General features: G+C 51.2%; 2 protein-coding genes across 2 annotated transcripts; one reads left to right on the top strand and one right to left on the bottom strand.

Moving 5' to 3' along the window:
* The first annotated feature begins 12,878 nt into the window (after window positions 1–12,878).
* TUBB1 (tubulin beta 1 class VI) lies at window positions 12,879–14,455 on the top strand. The gene is made up of 2 exons (XM_059898996.1): window positions 12,879–12,966; window positions 13,077–14,455. The coding sequence occupies exons 1-2, from the start codon at window positions 12,906–12,908 to the stop codon at window positions 14,153–14,155; spliced, it is 1,140 nt and encodes a 379-aa protein (XP_059754979.1). The 5' UTR covers window positions 12,879–12,905; the 3' UTR covers window positions 14,156–14,455.
* A 3,615-nt stretch (window positions 14,456–18,070) lies between these two features.
* ATP5F1E (ATP synthase F1 subunit epsilon) lies at window positions 18,071–22,043 on the bottom strand. The gene is made up of 3 exons (XM_059898994.1): window positions 21,903–22,043; window positions 19,676–19,802; window positions 18,071–18,228 (listed from the first exon to the last, which is right to left on the bottom strand). The coding sequence occupies exons 1-2, from the start codon at window positions 21,932–21,934 to the stop codon at window positions 19,679–19,681; spliced, it is 156 nt and encodes a 51-aa protein (XP_059754977.1). The 5' UTR covers window positions 21,935–22,043; the 3' UTR covers window positions 18,071–18,228; window positions 19,676–19,678.
* Window positions 22,044–22,450: the final 407 nt, after the last annotated feature.

The raw sequence follows: 22,450 nt of genomic DNA, 5'->3' as shown, positions 1-22,450 counted from the left end.
GCCTTGGCTATAGGGTCCTCAGATGCGGGGACCCTGCTGTTCCCTGGACTACATGGGCATCCCCACACACCCACCCCCTCTTTCCCTCTGCCGGCACCAAACCTGCAATCAGAAACCACGGTGGCTGGCCCAGGGACTTCCAGCCATTTCTGTGACCACCCTTGGAAGCCCTGGGGCACCCACGGAATCCCAGCAGGGCTTAGTCCCTGCTCCTGAGACGCTATTGCTGAGGCAACATGTAGACACGGCCTCTAACTGTTGAAGTCTATCTGTTGAGGTGTCTTTTATCTTCCCGGAAAGTCGGCTCCTCGGAACCCTTAGTGTGAGTCAGTTCCTGGTTAGGAGGTGGGATGGGGCTGCCCACCCTCCACCCCGACCCCGTGAGAAAATGTCCAGGTTTGAGCAGTGGGGATGGGGGCACGGAAACCACGTCTGCAGAGGCTGATTTGCTCGAACAGGTGTCCTGGCCCTGGCGCCAAAGCCCTTCCCTTCCCTCGGGTGTAGCGGGTGTGGGAAGGGAGTTGCCAGCCAGGACTTCCCCTTCCTACCCCTCTTTCCTCCACGGCCAAGGTGAGTCGGCCAATCTGTCCTCCATCCACGTGCGGAAACAAGCCGGCATGGTTGTCCCCGTGACCCCCGTGACATCCGTCATCCAGGTGGGCTCTTCCTAAGAGGTGGGTGTTTGGTCTCCTCCGAAGAACAAGCTAAAACCTCCTAGTTGCTGAAGAATGACCAGAATGGTCCCAATATTGCAGGGTGACAAATATTTTGGGGACCCCCAAGTCCCCATAAGCGGTCAGGGCCCAAGAGGTGCAAAGTCCGACCACAAGTTTTACAACACGGGACACAGACGGTCCCTAGGCCCAGCCTCTGAGGACTGCTGTGAGGTCTGGGGCTGCATCCCTGATGCTGGGTGAAAATGATGTGCTGGGTTACAAGCTCTTCGGCACCTGCCGTGTTGGGAGACCTGGATGTTCTGGAGGCGCCCTGGGATTCTCCGAGGAGGTCCCCACGCGTCAGCATTATGACAGGCAGGGCCGGCATCGTGGGCTTGTGACCCCTGCCGTCAACAGGGCCCCGAGCACCTGGGGTGATGCCGGGCTGCCCAAGGCGCCCTGTTTTCGTTTTGAGCCGCAGATTGCAGAGCTGGGCCTGCCCGATGACTCAGCCTCCGTAGGCCAGGGCCTGCAGCAAGGGTCAGAGTGGGGCTTGGGGGTCAGGGAGCATTCAGCCCTGGAGAATGCAGGTTAAAGGGAGGGACGGTGACATTTTCAGGCTGGCAACGAATAGGACATCCAGCGTTGACAGGTGGTGATACACCAGGGTTTTCCTGTCCTAGAAGCAACTCAAACTCAGAGAGTGACAGGAAAATCGGGCAGGAGGAGGGGGAGGGAGGCCAGACATTTGAAACCACAACTTTCAAGGCAAGAAGAAGTAAATGAGTTCTCCTGTGACCCACTCTGCTTCTTCAGCACCTGTGACGGGTCCAACACGCGGAGCCAAGCCCCTGGACCCTTTCTTCCCCTCTGAACTTGGCTGTGGTCCGCCGAGGCACGTCTACCTGGCCCACGGCTCTGAGGGGTGAGCTAGCCGCGTCACTTTAGGGGTCACTGATACCACACTGGGTCCCTTAGAGCTGTGTTCTGTTGAGGGAGGGGACCACGGCCCTGACCGCCTCTGTTAGCCGAGGGCATTTGGCCCTAGGAGGTCTCTGAAGGCGCACAGGTGAAATTCAAAGGCCGCTGGGACCGAGGGAGAGGAGAACCTGCTGGACCGGCCGCCCGTCTCTCCCCGAAGCAGATGCACCTGAGCGGCAGGTTGCACGGTCCCTTCCGGACACCGCTCTGCATGCCTGTGAGGGCATTTTGCGGATCGTGACTCATCTTATCTGCCTGGAACAGAGGAGGCTCGGGCAGGGCCCCAAGGTCGGCTCCCCTCAGGCCATCCTCACCTGTGTGTCCCCATGCGGAGCACATCTAACGCATACTTGAGACTCAGACCCTTCCCTGAAACCAGGACAAAGGCCTCTCCCTGGGGAACTGAGTCACCCCTGCGCTCCCCTCCCGCTCCCTGGGCTGTGTCTACAGGCAGAGTCAAATGACAGTGTAGAAGGCTCTCCCGCCTGGGAAAGTCTTTTCTCATTTGACCCTAGGCACAACCCCGTGAGGTGGGAATCAGATGCCGTCACCTATTTTATAGGTGGGAAGACCGAGGCTCCAGAGAGGTTGAGAGACCGGTACTCAGCCCAAGGCTCCCGGGTGGTGGGTTTGAGTCTAGTCCCTTTTTTCTTTTTTAACGCCCCGTAAAGTCTCCTGGCGAACATGTGATCCAAGGCCACGACACAAAAGCCTATTTGCTTCTAAAAATAAGGTTGAGGGCTTCCCTGGTGGCGCAGTGGTTAAGAATCCGCCTGCCAATGCAGGGGACACGGGTTCGAGCCCTGGTCTGGGAAGATCCCACATGCCGCGGAGCAACTAGACCCGTGAGCCACAACTACTGAGCCTGCGCGTCTGGAGCCTGTGCTTTGCAACAAGAGAGGCCGCGATAGTGAGAGGCCCGCGCACCGCGATGAAGAGTGGCCCCCGCTCGCCGCAACTGGAGAAAGCCCTCGCACAGAAACGAAGACCCAACACAGCCAAAAATAAATAAATAAATTTATAAAAAATAAAATAAATAAAAATAAGGTTGACTTGTCCCCTCGTCCCAATAAAGAAATCACACACTTTACAGGTAAGCCAGGGCCGGCCCAGTCTCCCAACCTGCAGCATAAGAACAAGGTGAGTTTTTGTTTACCGTGGAATTGCCTCGAAGTCCTCTCCTCTCCTTCCTTCGTGCCGTGTTGCCTGCCCGCACCCGGCAGGCTGCAGACATCTCCTATGGTTCCACATTCCTGAGTTGAGCCACATCCTGGATACTGCATCTGTTGTGAAAGACGCTGGCGGTGACAGAAGGCAAGTCTGGCTCGCGGGGCACCGTGGTCCTCTCGCCAGCTGCAGGCTCGTCTCCATCCACGCGGCCACTGGGTCAGACGCTCACGCTGACCCTCTGCAGTGAATGTGGGTCAAGTTCGTGGTCCCCAAATGCCATCGCCACCACACCCTCTGCTGGCCGCACAGGCTCACTTGGGAGGGAACTCGGCTCCTGGGGGTCACATTCGTGAGTATCGTCTGTCAGTATCACCTCAGAACACGCTGGCCACTGCCCACCGGGCAGGTCACATCCAGCCCACCCAGGTGCTGGCCCAGGAGCCCTTGCAGAGCGGCCTGGGCCTTTCACCCGGTCCAGTCTGCTGGCGCTCTAAGGACAGTCGGTAAACATTGCTGAGCACCTAGGATGCGCCACGCCACTGACCCAGCCCTGGGGACACAGGAGTGTCAGTCCCCGCCTGCCCAGGGCGAACATTCTGGTAAGGGGCTACGTGGAAACAGAAAGAGGCTCGAAGAAAAACGTGCTAGATACAGAGCAAATGGGGCCTGGTAGCGACAGGGCCTCGGGAGTCTGCTCTGGGACGTCCTCTTAGCCATCCAGTGAGTTGGGATTGACTGATGAGGACGTAGCCATGGAAAGTGCTGGACCTTTCAAGCAGAAGGGAGAGTGTGTGCAAAGGCCTTGAAAGGCCAGCACCCTTGGTAGGTGCGGCCAAGTGGCAGCAGAGGTGGTTGGAGAAGAGGGCGGCAGGGCGAGGTCACCGGGCTGTAAACGCGCCTCTCAGCTGCCGCGCTCTGCGATCTGAGACCATGCTTCCCGCTGCCCGAAGGTCACTGTCCTCAAGGTGCAGGGCTCCTCCTCCTCCACCGGTTCCCACCCAGCCCTCCCCGTCCCTCCCTCCCTCTCGGCCTCCTTTGGCTCCCTCCCTGCTTCCGAGCGTGGGGTTTTCCCATCAATCTGAACAACATATCAGCTGCGGTAAGAGGGGTGGTTTTACCCTGGTGGCCGCTAGTTTCCTTGGAGAGCCGTGGGCGCGACCTTTTGTGTTCTATGAGCTCGCTCTGGGAGGATGGATGGAAGGTCAGTTAGAGGCCATTGCGGTCGTGGACAGCAGAGCTGGCGGTGATGGGTTAGGGATTCTGCTGAGAGATGGTGAGCGTGGGCACGTCTGTCTGGGCGGCAGGGCTGGCTGGACCCAGTTATGGACCAGAGGTGAGGAGGAAGGCCCAGCCGGAGGCTGTCTGGCCGGCCCGCCTCTTGACACCTGGAATCATCTCTAGATGTGGAGGTCCGCAGACCTGCGACCCACCTCTGGTTCTGCCGCGTCATCCTGGGACTTGAGCTGTCGGGTCCATCTCCAAGCCTTAGTCTCTTCTACCAGATGGAGAGGAACCATCCCCTTGCCCAGAGGTGGGCTAAAAGAGGTATCAAGAGAGATGGTGGCAGAGAACTTGGTAACGGCCAGAGAGAGGGAACTCGGCAGGTGTGTCTCTCATTCCTGGAGGGGATTTCCTACTTCGCCGAGGTCCCTCGAGCCCCCCAAACAGTACTCAGCCAATATTTGTTGGATAAACGAGTGGATTTCTGAGACAGACAAAATGGAGATTTCTTGGACAAACACGGGGCTGGAAGAAGTATATATTTGTGTTTGATTTCACATGTTATGCTTATCTCTCTTTCTGCCACTGAACATTGTGAATCGGGAGCTGCACACCTTGGGAGATGGGAGAGATACAACCGAGAAGGTTAACGTCTCCATACACCCTCAGAATCATGGCAACTCACGGGAAGTGTGTGTGTGTGTGTGTTTCCTCCTGCAAGTCAGAGATGCCACAGCCCAGGACGCTGATTCTCAATGTACCCAAAGAGATGGCACATTGTTCCCACCCTGGGCTTGGAAGCTGGAGAGGGATGGGGCGCCGTCGGCGTGGAGCACCCGAGGGGGAGAAGGTCTCAGACTCGTCCGTGGACCTGGGCAGCCTGGCTTAGTGAAAAACACTGACTAGTTTTTAGTTAGTCCCTTTCTTCTTGCAGTTACTTATTCATCCTCCCCGAACTTTCTTTTACAGTAAGAGAACGCACGACGAAGCAGAGTACAAGCAAGTGGAACTCAGTTCATCTGATGATCTGCCCACACCCGGCTGAGTCACTCCTAATGGCCCCTCAGATGTCATTTTCTTGCTAAGACATTTGGAAAAATTTCTACCTCTGAATCACAAGCAAACACTATAATTCACCAGTCTTCTCTAAGTTATGCAAGGAAGTATGATGCACTAAGAAGTGGAAGATCAGGGGCGGATGAAATCAATGAATTCTCCGAGAACGTTGTGTTTCTCCTAATCATTCATTTGCCGAATGCAGGGCTGGGGGAGCCCCATCTGACCACGGGGGTCATCTCCAGGGGAAGTCTGGCAGCAGCCGATGTGGCGTTTCTGGATGACATTTGGTTTTCCTTATCGTCTTGGTCCTGTTCCCATAATAGACCCGAGTGTCATCCAGGAAGGGGCTTGCTGCCACCCCATCTTCTTGAGGACTGCTCCTCGCGACGAAGGGCTGGCCGCTGGTTCCTAATCATTTCAGTGTCCTTGGGCGAGTGGGGTCTCCCCCCGTACACAGGGCAGTTTCGCTCCTGCCCTCTGCCCCGCTGAAGCTCTGCTCGGGGTCTGTCACCATCACCGGCCTTTGTCACAGCCCTTCTCAGGGGAGAAGATGATTTTGTCATTCATCACAGATGGCCACTTTTAATCACTTGCTGTGCTTCAGGGCAAGGGGTCACCTTCAGCCTGACAGGAGAGCAGACCTTGGGTCTCCCGAGGGCCCACGTTCACCTGTGTGGCGGGAAGGGGCCACTTCTCGGGGACTGAAAAAGGCACTGTGTCATCACCTCCTCACTGGCTCTCGCTAACCCGGCAGCCAGAGGGGCGCACATTCCCCAGGGAGCAGGTACCTTCATGAAGAAGGACAGAGGAGCAGAGACAGGCTGGCGTCAGACCTGCTGCGTGGCCGGCCACTCTGTGCTACCCGGACGTGTTAAGTCCAGATGGAGGGCTCTGTGTGCCCACAGCTAGCTTAGGCCAGATACACAGTAGGTGCTCAGTACCCAGGGCGCTGGTGCGTCTACGCAGTCAGCTGCATCGCCACCTTCCATCCTGTGAAGCTGCCTTGGAAAACACTGCCCGCCCAGGGGTGTTGCGGGCTGCTCAGTCCTCAACGCAGACCTGGGCCTCGGGACCGTCATCCCGCTTTCCAGCTGAGACGGCTCAGGTCTGGGGAGAGGTGGGCCCTGCTGAGGCGCGGCCTCCCTGCCTGGCATCCGCCCCCGACCCCCAACCCCCGCCCCTGGCAGCATCCCCAGCTTAGCACATGCCGCCCAGGCTGAGTAAACACTGCTGGCCGCGCCGGAATCAAAGCAAACAGGGTTCCTCTTCTTCCCCCCTTTTTGCCAGCTGCCCCATTAACAGAAAAACCTTTTAAGCGCTCATCTGGAAACCTGGCAAACTGAGGTGACCAAGAGAGGTGTGCTCCAGGGTGGAGGCTGGCGTGCCCAGCCCGCCGGACCCTGCTCCTCTGGCATGCAGTGAACACATGGAGATCAAGGGTGTCCCTCAGGCCAGCCCCTGGGCCCTCCCAGCAGTTCTGCCCCCCACCGTGTCCTGCGGTGTCCCAAAATAGCTCGTGTGCTGACTCCACGTTCGATCCTGACCTCCTTGTTCTTTGGAACAGTTTACGCTTTCAGCCTGGACCACCTCTTAGGGGACGGAGGAAAGAGCCCTCGGCACCGAGCCCCACCCATTAGGGCACACTCGAGAATAAATACGTTCTTGGCTCTAAGAAAACTCGCCCTTCTGAGCAGGGCTGCTCAAACTCGCCCAGCTGTTGGTCTGCACTCAACAAACATTGACTGAGGCCCTGTTATGTATCAGGCACTTTGGGGACTTAAAGGTGAAATGACACAGCAGCTCCCGTGCTGGTGAGGAGATAAGGCAGGAGTATAAGTAATGAGCAAACACGACCGTATGTGGAAACTGCCACTAAAGCTCTGGGGCCACCAAAAGGGGGGGGTGTCCCTGACCCCCCCAGGGTCTGATCTCCTGCTCCAGCCTCGGAGTCTGCTGGGCAGGGGAGGGCGGGCTGGGCAGGTGGGGACACAGAGGGAAGAGGAGGGGGTGAAGGCACCGGGGGCGGGGGGTGACTTCCTTGGAAACCGAAAGGTTCATTCTGTGTATGTATATGTATATATTTTCTTTAACTGAAGTATAGTTGATTTACAATATTGTGTTAGTTTCAGGTGTGCAGCACTATATATATATATATATATATACTTTTCTTTTTCAGATTCTTTTCCCTTATAGGTTATTACGAAATATTGAGTATGGTTCCCTGTGCTCTACAGGAGGTCCTTGTTGGATATCTATTTTATATATAGTGATGTCTATCTGTTAACCCTAACCTCCGAATTTATCCCTCCCCTCTGCATATTTTTTAATTTGTGAAAAATACTGCTAAGCACATGCAGATTTCTTCCTCTTGGATTTACGCGGTCTCCTCGTCTCCTCTTTACCTTGGGGAGAGGCCAAGTTTGGACCTGAAGCAGGTGTGGATCATGCGGTCATTCAGCTTTGAGTAGAAAGAAATTTCCAAACTAAGAAATGTTGCCAGAGTCTTCACCTTGTTCTAAGTTTGGAAAGATTCACCCATTGTTAACATCTCCCCACGTATGCTTAACCTCTCTCTCCATGTATCACGTTGTTATTGCTGCCCAGCTGTTTCAGAGAAAGTTGCATGGTGACCTTGAATACCTGGCAATATCTCCTGAAAACAAGGATTTGCATTTGCGTAGCCCCTGGGCTAAGATGGATTTCAGAGATTATAACGTGGCTACACGGTTATTATCCAATCTACACAGTCTGTATTCAAATGTCCACAATTGTCCCAGGCGTGTCCCTTACAGCAACTCCTCCTCTGGTCCAGGACCTGACCCAGAGTCACACGGGGCTCTTAGTCGGCACGTGGCTGGTGAGGTCACCAGACAACGGACAGGAGAGGTCCTGCTGCTGACTCCGCGGGACAAAGTCCTTCTTCCCCACCTGTGGGCTTCCCTCCCAGTGTTCAGCTCAGGTCTTTGCTCTGCGGTTGAACTCCTGGGAGTACTAGAGGCTATCTTCCCCAGAAAGTCCTTTGGCAGTAACTTCCCTGCCCATGTCACTGACCTCACATCGTGGGCCCCCAGAGGCCTGTAGAAAGGCACGGGGTTTAGGAGTTGACAGTCAGGCTGGGGCGTGCGGGGTGAGAGGTGATGGGCAGGGGGCTGCTGGTGGGCGTGGTTTGCTGGGAGCCCTGGGCTGAGCACCTCCTGTGTGGCCGGCCCTTGCTGGGCGTCAGGGAGTCCGTTTGGGTCTAGGGGACTTCATCGTCTGGTAAAGGACCCAACGGCAAACAGTGAGCCCCCCGTGACAAGAGCAAAGGGGCAACAAAGCACAGAGCTGGGGCGCGAGGGGGCAGCCGGGCCCTGGTCTGGGCAGAAGGCCCGACAGAGCAGCTGCAGCCTCTGCATGAACAGTGGCCTTGGCATGTCAGGGAGGGGCTCGTGAACGCCAGTGTGAACACTGGGCTGGGCGAGAGCAGTCGTGGGCTGAGAACCCCACGGCCCAGCGTCGAGGGAGGTGTCTTCCAGAACCCTCACCATACAGGCTTTCTCAGGACCAGAGTTTGGAGCGGTGCTGGGAAGGAAGCTTGGGGCCAGGTTAGCAAGGCTTTGATGGCAAGCCGGGGACTATATTTTATTTATTTATTTTTTAGAAGTTTTTTTTTAAGTTTTAATTTTTTTTTTTTTACTTTTTTGGCCACACCTCGCGGCATGTGAAATCTTGGTTCCCCCACCAGTGATCAGACCCACATCCCCCGCATTGGAAGCGTGGAGTCTTAACCACCGGACCGCCAGGGAAGTCCCAAGCCAGGGAGTTTAGATTCTACATCTTGACTGCGGTTTCCCAAACTCCCAAGAATCCCATGTCACCCAGACAAATTTGGCCAAGTTCAAAAAGCAAACTTTCTCTTATTATCATTTTACTACTACACATATTAGTCATTTTTTTCTATTAACATCCAAGTATACAACGTAAAAACTGTCCACCCGGGTTCCCCTGACAGTCACCTCAGTGCCACCAGTGGCTTTCAGACGAAGCACGGCTGCAGGCGAGAGAGCCATGGCAGGTTCTTGAGGGAGGGTGGGGAGACGTCTTAGTGGTTGTATGTATGACTGTAGTGAAGCCACTTCATGCTCTGGGATTCGTGGCCTCATCTGTCAAGTGATGCGTTTAGACAACAGGATTTCTAATAATACAACTGGCTTGGATGGGAAAGTTCTCTGGAGGTGGTCCTGGTCACCCCAGTAAGCTAGGAGCCTCACCAACTTGGGGCCCGGAGCCAGCGCTGGTGCCCAGAGTCCACCATGGAAGGCCTAGGCCTGGTGCCAGACTTCCACGCACCTTGCACAATGGCAGCCTTTGGTCTTGAACTCTAGGAAATGACCAGGCAATATTCCGTGTTGGGAGAGGAAAAAACTCCCCCTCCACAAGGACGATAGGGGGAGGGCTGGGGTTGGGCCTCTGGGCTGGACACACCCTCGGGTCACACTGGGAGGTAGCCTGGTCAGCTGGTCCCATTGCTGCGATGACCAGAGCTGTGTGGGGCTCACAGCGGTGACGGGTGGCTCTCCCAGAGGCTGGGGACCCTGTGAAGATCTTGCCCTTGGGCACAAAGCAAGGATGCGTGAGATCGTACACATTCAGATCGGCCAGTGTGGCAACCAGATCGGAGCCAAGGTAAGGAAAGTTCTATGACTAGTGCTGGCCTTTCTGTGATCCACAGTGCAGCCAACTCAGAAAAACCCCCTAAGTTAGCAGGGAGGACCGGGAGCCCAGCAGATAGAGGCGCTTGCCGGGTATCTGACTCACTAAACGACACCTGTAGTTCAAGAGACCCAGCAAATAGTAAAGGCTTAAAGGGTTAATTTAATTCATGTTAATTTTGTTGACAGTTACATGTGTATAATACACCTGTCAACTATTTTTACTTTGATCACCTTAGCAATGAACTTTTCATATCTAAAACCAGTAAGTTGTCTCAAAACAGTTTTCCAGAGTTTCTTGGGAAAATTTTTACATCGTATCACTAAGATATCTTTCCCTCCCTCCCATGTTTATGTTATAAAGTTAAAAAAGATCAACTACTATTTTATTTCGAATGCAACAGAAAATGAAAGAGGTAAACCTAAAAGTTTTTTGGGTCCAGCAGCAGAAATAATTAAAATATATCCTCTGGAATATAAAAGTTTTTCTCCTTCCCCCTTAAATTTTTCTAAAAAAATACCTGGTACTGTTGGCCAATGCTAAAAAACAGATGCCAGAGCCCAAGGTCTCCAACCCTAATTTTAAGATGATCAGTTCTACTATATAACAACTGTCTCTTTGCTATTTTGAAATTACTTTTACTAGTACGAATTGCATTACAAATTTAATTGCATTAAAACTTTAAAAAATTTAAATGTGATAAAATGGTATAAAATTTACCATTGTAACCATGTTTAAGTGTACAGTTCAGTAATGTTAAGTATATTCACACTGTCGTGCCTCCAATCTCCAAAATGCTTTTCTTCTTGCAAAACTGAAACTCGGTACCATGAAACACTAACTCCCCATTTCCCCTCCCCCTGCCCCTGGCAGCCGATATTCTACTTTCTGTCTCTATGAATTTGACAGCTCTTGGTGTCTCATGTAACAGTGTTTGTCCTTCTGTGAGTGGCTTATTTCACTCAGCATCGTGTTCTCAGTGTCCATCCCTGTTGTAGCCTCTGTCAGAACTTCCTTCCTTTTTAAGGCTGAATAATAAATAGTCCATCCTATAGAGAGACTGCCTTCTGTTTATCCAGCCATCTGTCAATGGACACTTGGATTGTTTCTGACTTTTGGCTATTGGAACTAGTGCAGCTATGAAAAAATGAAAGTCTTTTAATACAGGTGTTTAAAACCTGGGGCAAAGAAAATGACTGCTTGCAAAGGAGTTGTCATCCTTCCTTGCCGAGTGATAAGACGTTCAAAACTAAAACACACAGAGAAGTGGGAGGCACGGGCCCCAACTGCTCTGAAGTTGGAAGATAAGATGGAGAAAGGACCCCAGGAGGGAGTGGAGGGTCTAGACAGGGTCTCAGCTCTGAATCCAGATCCCAGCAACTACTTATTATTTGGGGCCACAAGAACTTTAAGACACATTTAATTTGTGGTGTGAGAGAACTTAAATTTCTTTCTTTGCCCACACCCTGAAGAGTGCTGATAATTTACTATAAAGTAATCTTGTTCATAAGACCAAGGCCACATCAGAGCCATCATTTACAAGATGTGGCTGGGAAAACACCCTTGGGGATTTTAACATAAATTAATGTATTTTCATTGCACTTTACTAGGTGCTCCTTCAGGGTAATGAAAAGGGGTTATCTCGGTAACTGTTTCCATTCCATATAAAGAGCTTGGCACCTACCTATATTAATAAATACTGTAATGTGATTGAAAGCGTAGTATGTTTCAGATAGTTACAAGAGAACAGCTATGCATAATTTTGAATTGAGTGCATACCTGATCATCCAAATGCACACAGTTTAAAAGCGTGCATAGGTGTCTTAGTGATGGGCTTTTGGGAAAACAGCATGAAAATAAATCTGCAAAGTGAAATGAGATATGACTGTGAAATCAGATAAGAATTCAGTTTATTTTTACGTAGTGGGATCTATACTTTACTAGCTGCAAGCACCGTAAGGCCAAACTAGAGATACGCTTCTGATGTGAAATTCTAAAAGGACAGCATTAATGTCCACAAGGGCCTGCATTTAATAGGAGCAAAATCCAATTTAATATTTTATGTGTTGACATTTTATTGAAGCAGTTCAGGTTGACATAAAACTCAGTCTTCACTTCACGGTGAGCAGAGGTAGGGAGTATGTTACGCCACGGGGCGGGCAGTTAGGGAAAGGGCCCCCGCGATCATGCTGGGGAGGGAAGCAGGCCCAGGAGCCCTCACTTCCTGTCTTTCTGCTCAATGTGCTGTCGCCGACCTGGCGCTCGTCGGGGTCCCTCTGGACACTGACCTCCCCTCCTTCTGCTTTCAGTTCTGGGAGGTGATTGGCGAGGAGCATGGGATCGACTGGGCCGGAAGCTACCACGGGGAGAGCGCCCTGCAGCTGGAGAGGGTCAGCGTGTACTACAACGAGGCCCATGGTAGGCCCTCACTGTCGGCCCCCGTCACCAGCCCCAGGGACGCGGCAGAGAGAGGAGGTCCCGCGAGACCAGAACGCCAGACGGGGGACGTCCCGAGTGACCGAGGGCAGGACTGCCCACTGGAGGGTCACTGGTCTCTGGTCACTGGAGGGGGGCACACTCTCAACACAAGCAGTTTAGGCCCCGGCCTTCCTTTCTGGGTTTTATTTTATTTAATGAATTAATTTATTTTTTAATTTTTAAAACATTTTATTTCAGCTGTGCTGCGCAGCTTGTGGGATCTTAGTCCCCTGACCAGGGATTGAACGCGTGCCCTCGGCAGTGAGAGCACGGTAGTCCTAACCACTGGATCACTGGGGAATTCTCCCTTTCTGGTTTTTAAATAAAAAGTAGCATCATTTCGAATAGGAACAAAATCCCTGTCATTGGCAAGACAACAAACAAAACGGACAACGATGGAAAAAGTTATTTCTGCAGCATTCTACAGATTTGTGTGAATTTTGCTGCAGTCCAAGATATGATTTCCAGTCTTTCTACCAAAGACACCTTCTAGGAGGGCTTTTTTCTTCTGGACCCGTGTCACAAGGGTCTACTCTGATGCAACATTAACCTTTAGAAATACAGCAGTTGGCTGACTTCTTCCTATTTTTCCACGCAGGTAAGAAATACGTGCCCCGAGCAGTCTTGGTGGACCTGGAACCTGGAACCATGGACAGCATCCGATCCAGCCGACTGGGGGCCCTCTTCCAACCGGACAGCTTTGTCCACGGTAGGTTTTCCTGGAAGGTTCCAGTGGGAAGAGAGGAGCGCCTCCTTGTGTGTTGCTGCCGACACCCTTCCCCCGACCCCGGCGGGCTAACCGAGTCCCTTGTGCCGCAGGTAACTCTGGGGCCGGCAACAACTGGGCCAAGGGCCACTACACGGAGGGGGCCGAGCTGGTGGAGAGCGCGCTGGACGCGGTGCGCGCCGAGGCCGAGGGCTGCGACTGCCTGCAGGGCTTCCAGCTCGTGCACTCGCTGGGCGGGGGCACGGGCTCGGGGATGGGCACGCTGCTCCTGGGCAAGATCCGCGAGGAGTACCCCGACCGCATCCTCAACTCCTTCAGCGTGATGCCCTCGCCCAAGGTGTCGGACACGGTGGTGGAGCCCTACAACGCCGTGCTGTCCCTCCACCAGCTCCTGCAGAACTCGGACGCCTGCTTCTGCATCGACAACGAGGCCCTCTATGACATCTGCTTCCGCACCCTCCGGCTGGCCACGCCCACCTACGGCGACCTCAACCACCTGGTGTCCCTGACCATGAGCGGCGTCACCACGTCGCTGCGCTTCCCGGGCCAGCTCAACGCCGACCTGCGCAAGCTGGCCGTGAACATGGTGCCCTTCCCGCGCCTGCACTTCTTCATGCCCGGCTTCGCGCCGCTCACGGCCCAGGGCAGCCAGCAGTACCGCGCGCTCTCAGTGGCCGAGCTCACCCAGCAGATGTTCGACGCCCGCAACACCATGGCCGCCTGCGACCCCCGCCGCGGCCGCTACCTGACCGTGGCCTGCATCTTCCGGGGGAGGATGTCCACCAAGGAGGTGGACGCGCAGCTGCTCGCCGTGCAGACCAGAAGCAGCAGCTGCTTCGTGGAGTGGATCCCCAACAACGTCAAGGTGGCCGTGTGCGACATCCCGCCCCGCGGGCTGAGCATGGCGGCCACCTTCATCGGCAACAGCACGGCCATCCAGGAGCTCTTCGGCAGGATCTCCGAGCACTTCTCGGCCATGTTCAAGAGGAAGGCCTTCGTGCACTGGTACACGGGCGAGGGGATGGACATCAATGAATTTGCCGAAGCCGAGAGTAACATCCAGGATTTGGTGTCCGAGTACCAACAGCTTCAAGATGCCGAAGCAGTTCCGGAGGGGAAGGAGGAGGTCAGGGGGGAGGCAGAAACGGAACCAGGAGATAAGGGGCATTAACCACGAGAGAAGCTGTGCGGGGCCGGCCGTGGCGTGGAGTCACGTCCAGTGTTCTCACCTAGGAGGAGTGAGTCCCCGCGGCCGTCCCCGGCCGGTTCCGCACCGCAGCACCGCGAGCCACACGCAGCCACCCAGTATTAGCTTTGACACAGGACTGCGCGGGTGGGGCAGTACTGATGGGCAGTAGGGTCTTCTGCTGGCACCGACTAACCTTGAAGAGCTTCATATTCCCTGCCCACTCTAGTCGCTTCTCTTTAATAGCCAGGTGAATTCATGGTAAAGCGCTCCCTCTGTTTAAAGATCTGGATTGGCTCTTTGCTGTATGCCTAGCACCACGCCAGGCATCAGGGCTCCACACGTGGACGCGTGGGGCGCCACTGCAGTTGAGGTTGAATTGTAAACGCTGTAGCTACGCTGGTAAGCGTCCCGGGATCTGTACTTGGCATCCCGGGCTGCTAAGGCTCTTCCTGCAGGTGCTCTCTTAACTTGCTGCCCGCAGCCCACCTGCTCACACCTGCCGGCCTCCAGAAAAGCCAGGTGACTGCTTGGTGTGCGGGAGGTTCGCAGAGGTAAATGGGCTTCAGCGTCCACTAGTAAATTGTGGAGACCGTGTGTATGTTTCAACGTACCAACTGCAAAGGGCAAAAGGGAGGAAAGGAGAGTGGCATTCCTTCCCTCAAATACCCGGGCAAAAAAATAAAAACCAAAAACCAAAAAACGACAAGCAAAACTCGACAACTCCAATCCTCTGATCTTTATGTCTGAAGAGCTAGCTTTTAACATACGTGTATTTACATACTTTTAAGTTTCTTATTAATGTTTGATTCTGGGAATACATTAATCATCATCTTTGGTTTTCCTTGTAAAGGCTATTTCGAAATGCCCATTTCACTTTCATGCGGCGATCACCTCCTGAAAGCTCTCTATAGCTGCTCTGTTCTTTAAAAGGGCACAGGCGCGCTCGGCAACCATTCGAACGGAGGAATTGAGCAGCGGTGGCTGCGCTGTCCTTTGCGGTTACGGAGGACATCGTCTCATTAGGGAACTTCTACAGTTCAAATTAATTTGCAGAAGTTGCCATAAATGTTTGCATGATGATGCAGCTTTAACCATTACATGATTTTAATCTGCTCACGTTACAACAGGACCAGATACACAAAAGCGTAATCAGGTCATCCATAACTTCTTAATTACAGTTTACCTATTGCTGACATACAGCACTACCATCCCTTCCAGCGCCGTAAGGGTTTTAATGGCCTTCTAGAATTACCACGGAGCTGTCCTATTTGATCCATGGGTAGCTGGTGACAGGAGGAAATATTTACTTGCAGGCAACTGGATTTGCTCTGTAATCTGCAGTAATGAGGTAGCCGGTGAATGGGTGACAGCAGCTCATTTTGAGAAACTTCACTCTTTTCATGTATGTCTCATGAGGAAGTAACTAAAACATGTACCAAGAGAAAATTAAGTCTTGCTGTTGGTATCATGACAAGTCTTCTATTTCCAGAATTACAAAAAAAAAAAAAAAAAAAAAATTAAATACTTCCTACTTGGGGTTCAAAAAGCACTAAAAACAAAAGTAGATTTAAAAGTAGATTTAAGGAACTGCACCTAAACTACTCCTAGTTTGAAGTTCATAACTTCCTTAGATGCTAAAAAGACTTATAACCTGTGATTACATAAGAATTTACACACGATTCCTCTAGCACTTTTTTTCATTTTCTCAGATCTAAAAAGGTAATTAAATAGATGCAAGAAAGGACAAAGATCTAAATTAAAAAAAAACCCTGCTAATTTATATTACTGTAAAGATTTTTGTTTGCTCAACAGTAATCATTAAAATAAAAAGAAATGCAATTTTAAATGGCTAAATTGCTTTATTTCTGACTAAATAAATTCCTTTTCTTGGAATTCTAACCGTCCAGACTGATTAATGTGAGTAGTTAAAAATATTTTCAGAATGCATCTCACCATCCTACTCTTTCGTATGGTAGAAATAGATTAAAAAAAAAAAAACCAAAAAAACACTAGAAACCAAAAGAAATCTGTCCCCTATGATTTTGAAGAGCCTATTCCTTTAGCTGTACGGTTGCTACAGCGACATTGGTCTCTCGGAGACCGAGACCAAGACGGTAGAATCCGAATTTTAGAGCTTGTCCGATTCCTTCACTTCACACACAAGAACACTGCTTGAGTGAAGAGACTGAATCCCTCACAAATCACTCAGGTGGTTAGTGAAATACCCACAACAAGATCTGATCAGGGCCCCCTGGTAATCCGGACACAGTGGTCCTGCCAGCTCCCAGCAGGGCATGAGGCAGGGCATCACAGTATCGGTTCAGGATTTTTTAATCACAGAGAAAGAGCCTCAAAGAATCTTTACTGAGCAGTGAATCTGTCCTTTACTCAGTTGACTTTTAATCCTTTCCATACCACAAGCCCTGTCCCTAAGTCTTGTCTCTAATTATCCCATTTGCCTCCCCAATAAATGACTTCTCTCTAATTAACTTGGCTGGAGAGAATTTAGCCCTTTGCCTATCAGTTACTTTACTTGCCTGCTACCAAAAAGGCCCCACGGCCTTGTGATCCATTTATTCCTGTCCCTGTAATGAAAGATGCCTCCTGGTACCTTAACTGTGGGGACCGGAAGCATGACAACTGAGGGGCCTTGACTTCAAAAGAGCAGGACCACAGCCTGAGGCACAGGGGCACAAGGGGCTCGTAGGCTGCTTCTGTCCAGCCCTGCAGCTCCTCCTCGTGTGCCCCATGCCAAGAACGAGATAGAGCCTGTAGGTCAAGTGTCCAGGGCAGGAAGTCCTCTCCAGAAGCCAACAACAAAGGCATTTTCTTGCACTCATCCTTGGCATGGCAGAGTGGCCGTGATAAATTGTTAGCTTAAGTACCAAGCTGAGAACCTGTCCTGGGGCAGAAGCTGAACGGTGTTTCAACATTTCCTGTCCAAGTGTAACTCTCTTATCTCCACAAGTGGGTAAAAATCAAACAGTTAACTTTGCAACTTTGTAAACTTTGGGGTTTTACCCGCCAAGTGCCTTCAAGTTTCAAAGAAAGAGAAAAACACCCCACTGGCAACAATTCTTCAACCCTAAATATTTAATAGGTAAATGAATCACCATGAAAACACCATGCACCTGCTGTAATGATCACGCCCTAGACCTGCAGTCCAGAAGCTTAGATTTTCACGTCAGCTCGGCCATCAACTCGGTAAGCAAGTTCCTGAGTGGCTTTGCCTCACTTCCTATGAGAAGTGCTCCCAGAATATAAAGATTCACTTATAAGACAATGTGAAAAGTTATCTTGTGTTTAGTAAATTTCAACAATAGTACTTCTCGGTAGCTTTGAAGTGAACGGAAAATGAATACTACAATTCAGTATTTCTTCTTCTCATCTATGCTTTCCACAATTATCCGCACTCAGCCTGCAGAGTGGCACCCCCTGGATACGCCTGCCTGCGCAGAAGGACGAGGCCAGCAGACAACCCGCCCCACCCCTGACGCCAACCCACTGCTCTGACATGACGTCTGCAATTCAAAGATAAGGGGCAAGACAGCCTCAATGATGGCGCCCAATTCTGTCAATTATGTCACGAAGAAGAGAACTTTCTCTTTTGAGACGTTTTCAAAATGTCTCCTGGATCCCTCTGGTCACTAGATATGACATCTGTTCTCCCTTCAACTTTTTTTTCTTTTTTTCAGCTGCGCGTCTTGCAGGATCTTAGTTCGCTGACCAGGGATCGAACCTGTGCCCCGTGCAGTGGAAGCTCGGAGTCCTAACCACTGGACCGCCAGGGAATTCACTGTTCTCCTTTAAAAAGCCCTGGTTCATATGATCATAATCCTGCAGTTGTGTGGTAGTTCCCAAACAGAAAAAGTCCGAGAGAAACCAAAAACCAACAGCAAGAGAGAACTGTACTTTAATTTATTGGCATTGTCCATCTATGAACAAGATAGGTTTTTTTTTTTTTTTCCACGAAGGGGGAGCGTTTTCAATCTGCCATAACACGTGCCCACACATCTTCACCATGAACATGCAGCATTTCAAGCTGTAGTCAGGGTCTAGGAGGAAAAGAGAAATAGCACGTTGCCAGTCCTTCATGTTTTCTTAAAAATCCAACACGAATAGGGAAAGTAACTTCCTTATAATGAGCGGTATAACATGACTGCAGATCCAGTTCACTCGGTTGGTGATAAACCCTGGCTCTCAGCTGTAAAATGTGCAGGTTCACATGCACTGCCTTAGCCGAAGAGGCACTTCCCTGCTAAGTAAAACCAAACACTCTCCCCGCAATAAAGAAACACTCTGCCTTTAAAAGACGCTAAATCCCCCATGCTGCGGCGGAGGGGCTGCGTCCCCAGCACGATGGATAGGGAATGGTCACTGCTGTGCTTACCGGAGCTGGACACTACTTCCTGGCCCAAAGCACATTACAAGGTGGAGGGAGTTCGATGCCGAGTCTGGCTCGGCCATGCTGCAGGCAGAAGCTGGGTGATTTTTCTCAGCTCGTTGTTAAAACAAAATAATCCAACCTAAAACCAGGTCTCATTCCTCAGAATTATGAGATCAGACAGAGAGCCCCAGAAAAAGGGCTCAACACCGCATCTCCAGACTTGTAATAAAATATTTACTAATTCAAAATGAAAATGAAAAGTGCTTAGGAGAGACAGTTCCAATAAGTAAAATCGCTCATAACCACAAGCTGCCAAAGGATTACTATTTATCACATTTCCCTGCAACTGCGGGTCTGAAGCTTTTTTAAAGCTAAACAAGAAAATTAAATCAGAAAAACATCTTTCTGGTAATTTGCTTCGCTTGATCTTCGAAATAATGATGTCAAGAAAGCAGTTTAGAGATCAAATCACTTTAGTAGTTTGGAACACAAAAGTCTGAACTTATCAACTGTACGAAACTGTCTTACTTTGCATTGCCAACATCAGAAGTAAAATGAACCAAACTCTGAAAACATAAATTTAGCAAAACAGTATTCACTGCAAGGTCCTGCCGATTTTATTGCTTGATAAAATAGCAGGACCCTTGCCTGTACTTGTAGCCCTATGTTCGGGAAGTAGTGATTTGTGAGAACATTAGCAGATGTGGGGGAAATAAAAACTCAAAGAACTGTAATTTTTCATGCTCCTGAACTGTTACATAACTCCAGTAACAATTATAGAAGTGGGGAGTTTATCCTCCAAATTATTTGATTTTGTGCAGACACATGAAACAGGTTTAATTAAAATAAGATGGCTTTCTACCTAGCACTGCTCAATGAACTGAAAATCAACGTGGCAGTTACTTCTGCTCGTCAGGGCCTCGAAATGACATTCTTTGATGATGCCATGGGGCTTCCACAACCTGTATGCCAGACATTATCATCTCACTAACTAACTTCTAAATGTGCTGATGGACCAAATGTGGACAGAAGGCAGAACTAAAATTATTCTGATTTTTAAAAGCTCTCTAAAAACTTAAGATGCAACTCTTTCTCTAAATCCACCAGCAACTTACAGATTATTCCTTTTTCACTTTCACAATTTTTACGCTGCTGCCAGAAGTCTTCTCGGTGTTTGCTTTGAATTCCGTCTTCAGTGCATCCCTCACTGCTTTTGCACAGATCTGGGAGTATCGGATGTAGCTGGAGGAACACGAGAGACAATATAAAGCTAATTATCAATGATCCAGCCAGACTGGCTGTGTGACTGTGCTTTTGTTTTTCTTCCTATATTTTTCATTTTCGTTGGGTTGTACATCATTGTAGAACTGAACTTAAAAAGTACTAATGCAGGGCTTCCCTGGTGGTGCAGTGGTTAAGAATCCGCCTGCCAATGCAGGGGACTTCGGTTTGAGCCCTGGTCCGGGAAGATCCCACATGCCGCGGAGCAATTAAGCCTGTGCGCCGCAACTACTGAGTCTGCGCTCTAGAGCCCACGAGCCACAACTACTGAGGCCCGCGCGCCCCAGAGCCTGCGCTCCACAACGAGAAGCCACCGCAATGAGAAGCCTGTGCGCAGAAACAAAGACCCAACACGGCCAAAAAAATAAACAAATTAATTAACTAATTAAAAAAAATGACTAATGCAAAAGGAATCTATACAAAGAAAAAGAAGAGCAGAAAGAAATGTATCAAAGTCTTAATTGGGGTTAGGTGATTTTTGCTTTTTCTTCTTTGCAGTGTTTTCTCTTTAATACATATTAATTTGAAATAAAAGATGCATATATTAGAGAAAAAAATCCCACAGCACAATAAACAGTCCTAAATGTTAACAGAGAGTATAATATGAGTGGTTTTTTTCCAGTTCTCTATTTAAAATTTTTTCTTCTATTATTCTTACAAGGTAAAGTATACATAATTAAAAGAGAAAAAAAAACTATTTTGAATTAAAACAGCTCTACTTCTGATTATTTAAAGATTTTCCTGAGAATACTGGATTCTGCTTCTCAGGTCTGCCATTGAAAATACTTCCCAAAGAAGGTTTCTAAATTAAACTGAGAAGTCCTTATAGAACATCAGCAATTCTAGCAAAATATCTAACAGCCTGCTTCCTGTTTGGTAGATGGACTCCCATCAACATCTTATTTTCCAAAAGATGTCAGCTCACTTTTTACACTTTTTGAAAACAGGAAGGACAGAGGGGAGGGGGCTGAGACTATTTCCTCATGTTTCAGGGTTGTTTTTTTGGGCCAGAAGTAGGAGTTCCAATTCTTGCTTCCACTCCTACTAATTGGTGAATTTTACGCTGTTCCATCTTTTGGGCTAATTTATTCTGTAAAAACAATAGAACAAAGCAGAAGGATAACAGTATTTGCCCCACTGGTGGTAGGGAGGAGGAAAGACAAAGTGTGGAGAGCAGGACTGCCCCACCTGTCTCGTAGCAGGTGCTTAATACATGGTCCCTCTGACTGGGACCATCATCCTTCCAACTGTACAAAACTCTGCTTGACCTTGGAAGTCAGGACACACGTGCGTTACCCACAGGCACACACCCACAGAAGGTCACTACTAGGAGGTGCTACTTAATCTGGTCAAGTAACAAGGTGTGTTAACCTGAGCCAGGTGAGCAGCTCAACTGGGTGCACAGGCAAAGAAACCAGGTGTGACACCTAGATGCATGGTGTCTCCATTTCACCAGAAGCCATGTCCTCCAGTGGGCTCCATAGTTTGGCTTCCCAAGAGCCACCACTCACCTTGTGGCAGAGCTTTTTACACCTTACCAAGGGCTTTCACCCGTTTTACCGATAAGGAAACCTGAGAGCAACAGGAGTTAATTAAAAAAAAAAAAAAATGGGTGTGCCATTTTAAAAGGCCCCACCTTAATGCTGGAACGGCCAGGTATGGTGACCGTGGTTACCTCCAGAGACCTCTCTCCGCTCCTTCGAGTTCTCAAGTTTTATGTGGTTCTGTTACTTCTAGAACGTCAACCGAGTGTAACTCAAAGGACAAAGGCCCCGCGGGCGAGAACGCCATCCTCGGGAAGACACGGCACTTGTCGAGCGCGTTCACGGCGGCGCACAGGAGCTCGGCGGCGCCCCCGGCAGGTGCGGGCAGGTGCTCGGCCCCGGCGCGCCCGCATCCCACGGCCGCGACCCCGGCCTCCCCGTCCGCAGGCCGCCATCTTGGGGCAGCACTCGCCGGGACCACCCCCACCCCCGCCGCGCCCGGCGTGACCTCCGACCCCGGTTCGCCCCGGACCTCCCCGCGCCCCAGCTGTCCGCCCCTCCCGAGGCCCGGCCCTACCTGAGTCCAGCTTGTCGCCAGTACGCCACCATGATGTCGCGAGAGGGGGCGCGTCTGGCCGAATCGCGAGGACCCGTCAAGGTCGGCTCAGCGTGCGAGCCGGCTGCCGGAAGGTCAGGCCTGAGAAGCGGAAGGGGCGGAGCTCCGGACCTGCCAATCCCACCGCCTCTTGCCCCGCCCCGCCCCGCCCCCCCCGCACGGCCTCTGCCGTCTCGTCGCAGAATCCCCCGGGCGCCGCGAGCCAATGGGAGCGCGCGGCCCGGGCCGCAGCTGCCAATCCCCGGGCGGGCCGGCCGGTCGCGCGTTCCTATTGGCTCCGCGGGCTTCCGTAGTGGCCCTGGGCGGCGGGGCGGCGGGGCGGCGGGGCGGCGGGGCGGCGGGGCGGCGGGGCGGCGGGGCGGCGGGGCGGCGGGGCGGCGGGGCAAGAGGGGAGCAGGAGGGAGCGCGAGACTCGGGGCCGCGTCGAGGTCGGCGTCGGGGCGCACGCCCCCGACCCCGGACCCGATGGCCGCGTCCCGACCTTGATGTTGACAACACTCAAGCATGTC

This window comes from Balaenoptera ricei, chromosome 15 (genome assembly GCF_028023285.1).
Source record: "Balaenoptera ricei isolate mBalRic1 chromosome 15, mBalRic1.hap2, whole genome shotgun sequence".
Classification (NCBI taxonomy): Eukaryota; Metazoa; Chordata; class Mammalia; order Artiodactyla; family Balaenopteridae; genus Balaenoptera; species Balaenoptera ricei.
This window is presented reverse-complemented; position numbering and strand designations above follow the sequence as displayed.

Coding starts and splice junctions, on each gene's coding strand:
- TUBB1 (XM_059898996.1), top strand. CDS start 12,906: ATGGACAGCATCCGATCCAGCCGACTGGGGGCCCTCTTCCAACCGGAC. Junction 12,967..13,076: donor ACCGGACAGCTTTGTCCACG/GTAGGTTTTCCT, acceptor CTTGTGCCGCAG/GTAACTCTGGGGCCGGCAAC.
- ATP5F1E (XM_059898994.1), bottom strand. CDS start 21,934: ATGGTGGCGTACTGGCGACAAGCTGGACTCAG. Junction 19,803..21,902: donor TGGCGACAAGCTGGACTCAG/GTAGGGCCGGGC, acceptor GTGTTCCTCCAG/CTACATCCGATACTCCCAGA.